This window comes from Platichthys flesus, chromosome 11 (genome assembly GCF_949316205.1).
Source record: "Platichthys flesus chromosome 11, fPlaFle2.1, whole genome shotgun sequence".
Lineage (NCBI taxonomy): Eukaryota > Metazoa > Chordata > Actinopteri > Pleuronectiformes > Pleuronectidae > Platichthys > Platichthys flesus.
Window position 1 is genome coordinate 863672 of NC_084955.1, and position 8274 is coordinate 871945.

At 40.9% G+C, this 8274-nt stretch overlaps 1 protein-coding gene across 1 annotated transcript; it reads left to right on the plus strand.

Moving 5' to 3' along the window:
* The first annotated feature begins 2674 nt into the window (after window positions 1–2674).
* id4 (inhibitor of DNA binding 4) lies at window positions 2675–6880 on the plus strand. The gene is made up of 3 exons (XM_062400187.1): window positions 2675–3235; window positions 3712–3777; window positions 4219–6880. The coding sequence occupies exons 1-2, from the start codon at window positions 2858–2860 to the stop codon at window positions 3757–3759; spliced, it is 426 nt and encodes a 141-aa protein (XP_062256171.1). The 5' UTR covers window positions 2675–2857; the 3' UTR covers window positions 3760–3777; window positions 4219–6880.
* Window positions 6881–8274: the final 1394 nt, after the last annotated feature.

An 8274-nucleotide genomic window follows, 5' to 3' on the forward strand; every position in this document is an offset into this window, starting at 1 on the left:
CCTATCTGCCAACATGGAGAGGGTCGGGTATATTACCCAAGGTATAGTCAGCCAGCAGGGGGGGGATTGCTACCTTATATGTATCTGAAAATAAATGTGTAGTGTGAGTCATCATTCAGCCTATTAATTATTAAGTACAATTTTTAAATCTGCCATGTGTCCAAAAGGCCTTGATAATAACTTGTTTCAGAAATGTGTATTTGCATTAGTTTGCATATTAGTTTTAATATGTGTTTAAATCTAATTTTTTAACATAGCTTTTGCTTACCTACAAACATCCTCACAGTGGTAAAATGAAACCGATGTGAATCCAGTATGATTAAAAGGATGGGGGACAATTCCAACCACATCCCAGGAAAACTTGTTGGCCTACCACATCAGAATTTATTTGAAATACAATTAATGCAAGCCTACTCACATGTCCTTTTCAAATAAAAAAACAGACTGGTTAAGTAAGTAGTCTGTTCTCCGTTACCACACTGTGTAGCCACAACAAACAGAAAGGTTCACCTACCAGGCTTATCTAGTCGGCTAATGAGTCTCTAGCTACCAAGCTCCAGTCGCCAGTCTTTAGGGCTTTAAAGCCTTAGGGAAGTAGAGCCAAAAGGTCCACAGTTAGCAAAGTACATGCAATGGAACCATGAGAAAGCAAACTCAAACAGAGGCGGGCAAAGAGATAAAGCACACATTTGCTCTTTTTCTGACCAACCTTGAATGATTGAGAGAAGGATGTGTTAAATTTCAAGTTGATGGGCAAATCGACTGCATATACCAGGTCAAATACAGATGAAAATGGAATATAACTAAGTTAATCAGTAATAGCCATTGTCTAAATTCTTGTTCACAACCATTAGCCACACAAATAAAACACAACACACTCTGTGCCTTTAGCAAGGAAATTATTTGACCTGTAATCAACATATAATCACAACTTATCAATATTTTAACAAAAGAATAAAGAGAGGTTAGAAGAAGGCCCAGTCACAGTAGGCTAAATACATTATAAATCATGTTTTGGACTTTATGAAACATCTACATATTTCTATAAACCTGTTGAGATTGGGACTACTTGGCAAAGTAGTCTGCAGTTTGTGAGCTAACAGTTAATATGCTACGTAGTTTTGGTGCTAGTCCTAATAACAGGGCTCAACAGCATGGTTCATGAAGTAAAAATCCCCTTTATTTACTGAATAGAGATTATGATTGTCAGCCATTGTATAATAAGCCTTTTTTTCTGGTTCGGTTGAAACCAGTTTACTCGTTTTACTCGAGGGATGGCAAGAGACATGTTGAGAGCTTCTCTTGAGTTGATGTCTGAAAGCAACTCAAAACGAGCTAGCTTCCCTCAAAGGTTAACACTCTCAAATGACAAATTAAATCACAGTGATCAAATTGGAATAAATAGATCTGTCTGCAAAAATGTGCTAAAAAGCTGTTGTGATCTTTAAACTTCAAATACAGTAACTATCTGAATTGAATGTCCTTCAAGAAAAAACGATTCTGAGAAGAATTTCATCCACCAACCTCATGAGAAAAATGGCATTTGAGTTCAGTTTGATTTGTCACAGTTTTAGAAATTGTGAGTCATTGCTGAGGCAAAATGGACAGTGTTTTTCTCCCAGAAGTCATCCATCATATGCTTGTCATGGGCAAGAGTTCATGCACCATGTTGCTGGTGGAAAGGCTACCATCAAAGATTTATACCACTGACCTCTTTGAAATTGTCCCACAACCAAACATTGCTGCACACATTATTTAGCACAACAGTCACTTCCCATGGCAACAGAAAACAGAGAGATATAGAAGACAGGGAGAGAAAAAAGAGGGAAATACCCATTTACAGGCATTTAAGCCTTTCAGTGTTCATGACTATGGTGGTTCCCATAAAGGTTGGGACATTAAACCTCCAAAGAGGCACTGAGGTGGGTGTCATCCCTGCTACATGCAAACCATTGTGACCCCAAATGCATGGATTGGGAAAACTAAAGTTGAGAGTAGCGTCCATGTTGTCATGGTAACCTGCATGCACAGACAGAAAGAAAGAAAGAAAGAAAGAAAGAAAGAAAGAAAGAAAGAAAGAAAGAAAGAAAGAAAGAAAGGAGAAGAGAGGCTTGGGTGTGAATGGATGAGCGCCCGATGTGTGGCGCCAGGCAGTCTGCCTGGTGGGGCAGACTGCCCCACCGGGGAGGGACAGGGAGGGAGGGAGCGGAGCGGCGACGCGACGCGGCTCAGAGAGTGGAGGAATGTATGAGGCATAATAACACACAGCAGGGGAAGGAATGGAGAATGGAGAATGGAGAGAGAGAGATCTCTCTCTCTCTCTCTCTCTCTCTCTCTCTCTCTCTCTCTCTCTCTCTCTCTCTCTCTCTCTCTCTCTCTCTCTCTCTCTCTCTCTCTCTCTCTCTCTCTCTCTCTCTCTCTCTCTCTCTCTCTCTCTCTCTCTCTCTCTCTCTCTCTCTCTCTCTCTCTCTCTCTCTCTCTCTCTCTCTCTCTCACACACACACACAAGCATAAGCACAGGCAGCCCACCGCAGAGAATGAGACACGCCTTTTTCTTGGCTCCGTTGTTGGGTCGGTGGGCAGCGGGCTGCCGGTGATGTGATTGACCAGCTCCTCTTCCTGATCTGTCAGCCGACTCACTTGGCGCCTCCCTCCTCTCTATAAATATAGGACACCAGTTCATTCCTTTCACAACGAGCGTGTTGAAGTCAGAAGAACTCAGAGGATGTTTTAGCAGATTCGAAATCCGCCGTTTAATTTTTGTCGTACTCTCTCGGTACGACAACATTTGAGGCTATATTGTTGTGGCATCTGTCGTGTTTTCAGCGCCGTGGTATTATCCTGCCAGTCCTTTAAGATGAAGGCTGTTACTCCAGTCCGCCCTCAGGACTTCTCCTCCACCGGCAGCCAGCTCTCCCTGCACTATCTGTCGAGTCAGAGCCTCAACATCGCCCGGTGCAGGATGGAGGAGGAGGACCTCCTCTGCCTGCAGTACGATATGAACGACTGCTACAGCCGACTGAAGCGCCTGGTGCCCACCATCCCGCAGGATAAGAAAGTCAGCAAAGTGGAAATCCTCCAGCATGTCATAGACTACATCCTGGACCTGCAGCTGGCCTTGGAGACGCACCCTTCCCTCCACAAACAGCAACCACAGTGGACAGGGACCTGCCCCGCGCCACCCTCCAACCCCAGCCGTACACCGCTGACGGTGCTCAACACTGATCACCACCAGGTGAGCTTTAACCAGAGGAGACCACTATGCTTTAGCCCAAAACTAGTCGGAACTTACCAGGGTTCACCTCCCTGTTTACCTGAGACAAAGCGCGTCATGCCCGTTAAGTCTCGTTGTCCTTCCAGTGTAAAAGAACAAAAAAGAATCTGAATGCAATACGCGTCTTAAACGATGCATAAAAATACATTTGGCGTACTTTATGATATGCATTATAATAGCAGTATTTAAAGGCCCTACCTTATCCCAGGATTGGTGAAGTACCCGCAGCCCACTCCACTGCGCACAATAAGAGCAATTTGTTATTCAATAGGCTATAAGATAATTTATTATGGGAGATATAGTTGGCAAATATTCTGCCGCTCTCCTAGATAATTTCTTTTGGAGGGATTTTGGCCTTGTCTTTATTTAGTTTCTCTATTGAAATATTTAAATGATTTGACATGTTTCTTCTTTTGTTTTCTATTCTTCTTTTGTAGAGGACGTCAATAGTCAAAAAGCCGGATGACTCGATTTTATGCCGCTGAGACAAGAGCAGTGCATTGGTAAGTAGTTGTTTTAAAATAATATTAGTCATGTTTCTGGATTTTTCTCCTTATCAAACACATGTGGCCAGTAGTGAAACCAAAGGCCTCTCCATTTACTTGATTACACCTTCCTTGCTCTCTTATTCACTCTCGGCGTCCCCTAGTTCTAGGCAAGTTGCTGTTCTGGCTTTAATGTCAGATTTATTGCACTAAATTTAAACACACCAATAATACCTGTGTGTGTGGGTGTGGGTGAAAGACACTTACATTCTCTCAGAGAGTCTCGGCTGCCTCTCATCAGCCTTTCCCAATAGCCTGAGGAGCTGTGTTGCTGTTGTTTGACCTGGTTTGTTTTGGGTTGTTGATCAAGCGTGGCCTCTGTTTTGTTGGTGCCGCCAGTCAGTCTGGAGTTGTGCAGCTCAACCCCCCTCTTACCATCCTCCGATTCCCCCTCCACAGGTGTGCAGGCTTCACAGAGCTGCTCCAAAGCCAGCAAAGCTTCGCCAGGGACTCACATCCAACTGGAGGCACAATCACAAGGGGATTTCAAAACAGCTGGGAGGAACTAAACCCAAATAAAGTCACCATTCACATAAGAATGTTTTTGTTCCATTTAACAAGGGCTCACTGTGTAGAAACCTCCCTCTCCTCCCCCCTGTTTATTTTGCTCTAACTTTACTTCTTCTGACATACAGTTTTTCTAAAAGAGTGAAATTATTGAATCCCCCAGGCTCGGAAGTCGTCTGTCAAATGCTATAAAAACTGTTTGTAAATTATGCTAAATGAAAAGCTAAAATTGACTCCAGTTTCAAGCCTAAACTGTGAATAATTATTGTATATGTTTTGTACATCTATTGTTTAAAATAGATGTTTTGTGTTGAACAGGGACTTCATCCCTGGAACCTTAAAATGTTTCATATTGTAAAGAAGAACGATTCTTATTCGAGACAATTAAGATTGTACATAAGAGACTCAAATGTTCTATAAAAGTATGTGGAAGGAAGACTTATATGTTTAAAATAGATTCTTGTAATTATAGGATATTTTTATTAAAACTTTTTGGTTGTCAGGCTCATTGCAGAGATTTTGAATGTGCACTGAAGCAGCCCTTGTGTTTATATGTGGTGGAGTTCAAAACAAGTATAATTTGTCTGCTCAGCTTTCTTTTAAGTTGTGTTGTACATTAACTATGGCAAGTGTGACCAGCTAAGAGTCAGTTTTTCTATTTGATCTTCAAACAAAAAAAGAGAAGAAAAGCCTCTATTTGATTCAAAAATTCAAACTGATTGCTGCAACACTTATACCGCAAGTATAACACATATAAATCACACAAAATAATGTCTGTTATATTTGTGCTGTTACTGGAGTTACTCCTTGAAAAGTTAATGTTTTGGTTATGAACTCATGAAATATGTGAACAATGTAAGAATCTTTATGGACAACAAACACTTGAATTGATGCCGGCATTGTCTTTAAGTTGGTACGAACTGATTTCCCTGTAGGAGAGTCAGCAGCCATTGTTAATGTAAAGGAGGAAAATAATTCCTCATTTTTCATGACATTGAACACCGAATTTACCTCACCACCCTCCTGCCAGTGTGAGAGGGCACTTGTACATTTCTGTCAGCTGCACTGTTGGACTTGACCTTCACTGGCTTGTGAGGATTTGTCAAAACAATTAAAGTTTCCAGGAAGAATTGTGTTGTCTCGAGGGGAATCTTTGTTTATTGCCTTCATTGACAGCGCTGTCACACGAAACAATGAGGAGAAAGAGGGAGGAGCGGGTTTAACACTGCATAATGTATTCTGTAGCTTCACAAAAAATAAAGGATGCATAGACTATATTAGAGTCTACTGTCAGTTCTCAAATCTATTAAAACAGGAGTCAGGTAGAAAGTCTCTTATGTTGTAGGGTTTTATTAATGCAATCACACATGACAACTGCTTCACACATAGTGAAGAGGTCAAATTCATGTGTAACTGAGTCAGGTATCGTTCATTTCATCTTCACATTCAAGGGAAATTATTTGTTCTTCATTAATATTTTAATGTTCAAGGCACCTTCCTTTTTTCCAATTTGACATAGAAAATGTTACAGCCCAAAACTAATTTTAGTAAGCAAATTAAAAAAACGTATAACCTCAACAAACCCAAAGGATATTTGGGATTCTCTTCCTTCGAGAGAATCAACAGTAGCTTTGTCATCTCATATGGACGTTATAGAAGAGTCAAACAAGTACAATGTTAGCCACAATTACAATTATATTTCTGTGTAAACACTGAATATAGTAGAATAAAGGCACATGCCAATAATTCAAATAGAAATAGGTATCTCAGATGCTCTAAATATTTTGAAAAAAAGAGACAGATTATAGCTATAATATTTTAATGATTTGTGTTTTTCATTTGTCACTAACATTAATTAAATCAAATAATACTGAAATAATTATGAGATTTATCCTGGAGTACTATTCCTGACAGCTTTCTTAAAACACTGTCCTAAAACAACACCTATATCAGTCTAACACTTGTTAGTTACATGTGTGTCCTTCCTGTCCTCTTTCTTTCCCACAGAGGTGCAGTGTTTGCTCACACACACACTGACCCTAGTTTAGCTATCCTCACCTCAACCTGTTCAATGCATGTTAAAAGCTACGGTGACACACAGGCACATCCAGCAATGGAGGTTCCCTGTGGGTGCTGCTGACACCCTTCAGACATCCTGCTCCCTCCACTGTGGCCATCTGATGATAAGCAGGCGACACAGGGCACTGTGTTGGTTTGTAGTCCACAGTAAGGGCCTGGCCTCGCTGCGCTTCACAAGCACTGTGACCTTGTGAGTTTAACATGCGTGTGTCATATTTAAGAAGAAATATGATTTTTTTTGGCAGTAAATACATTTTTCATGGCTGGTAAACCAACCCGAAGGTTTTACTCAGTCAGCCCTGCTGACCCTCTTTTTTATTTGCATAGCGGGAAGTGGGTAATACTTTACCCACTTCTTTCCATAATGCCATTTGATTTATCACATAACAGTTGGAAGTATCAACGTTAAGTGCCATGTAAAGGTAAAAGAGTGAGATCTTATCATGATGAAACAATAAATTCTTATTTGCTTCAATTAAGTCTGGATTTATTTTTACTGTTAATTCTCTAATCTCATGATATTTCCGGTCTCATGATCAAATAAAATTCCTACTGTGGTAGCTGCCCTTCAGATAAACTTTTCCATCTGCAGAAAATATATTGGATATTTTCATGAAAATTAATTTACATGCAACCAAGTAACATAATAAAAATACACATTTTGCATAGTAACTTCAACAGCCAGTCATACATTGATATTAACATTCACACGTGCTGTACAGTGTTTAGACAGAAATATGATCATATTACATGATGTCCCTCACAACTGCAGTGTTACAGCATTGACACAAGGAAGGAGCCTTCCATTACAGTTGTATAATATATACAGCTATAATTCTCTCTTTTAGTCAGAATAGAGACTGCTACCATCCCTAGATACATTATTCATCAGCTCTCCTATTATACTTTCCTGCTCTATGTTGACTAACAATTTCCTCTGTCGGCTTATAAGCCACCACTGTTGTGCCCCATCCTGTGTCTGTCCAACATTAGCACTGCAGGATTTTCCAAATAACCCCCTGTTGGGAGTGAGGCAGTGCAGCGCAGCAGCAAGATGGAGGAGCACAGGGAAGGTGCGCCAAGGCTTCATCAGCAGTTTCTTTTAATTTAAGAAAAATGACAAACAGAATTGATTCTTACCTGTGACCATCCTCTCCTCGTGTTTGTGCTCCCAGATCCAGATCCTGAGAAGGTATGTCATCGTTTTGATAAGGACGTCCAAATTACATCAGTCAACCTTTTCGCACACACAAGCCAGACACACTGGACCTGAGGTCATTCACTTGAAACGTTAGGGTTAGGGTTAGCTTCATGATCACAGAATCACTATCTTAAAAAGAAGGGATTGACCAGGCTGCAAGTCAAGTTGTTTGCACAGGTCTCAATGAGTGTTGCATGACTCGTATTTGTTAGTTTGTGAGTGTTTCTGATTAAATCTTGCCGGCTCACACTACCGTCACAATTGTCTCCAAAAAAAAAGGATCAATCAGCTTTTTCTACTGCAGCTCCATACAGAAGAAATACACCAACTCCTCCTTTCCACAAATCTGTACAAGGCAATGTTACACAAACACATAAAACAAGGATGCTCACCAGCGTCTGCCTTGAGTTAACCTTCTGCATATGTTAAACTGCACCAACAGGTTTAGCTGTGGAGTGTCACCCGACTCTCTGCATGATTTAACTGCACATTACGTCGTTCCACGGGGGCCCATATCCCTGCGTGTTAATCACTTCTCTTCCCAGCGTATGGAGAAATATATGATGGGTGCTTGCAGAGGAACAGTGGAGGAGAAAAACGTTCTCACTCTTGGACACTACTTGATTACAGACTAATTGGTCTAGAGTGATTAAATATCTCATGCATCT

Bases quoted from the DNA above. Each gene is read 5' to 3' on its own strand.
- id4 (XM_062400187.1), top strand. From the start codon at position 2,858: ATGAAGGCTGTTACTCCAGTCCGCCCTCAGGACTTCTCCTCCACCGGC. The intron at 3,236-3,711 runs GTGAGCTTTAAC...CTTCTTTTGTAG, and splicing joins TCAACACTGATCACCACCAG to AGGACGTCAATAGTCAAAAA.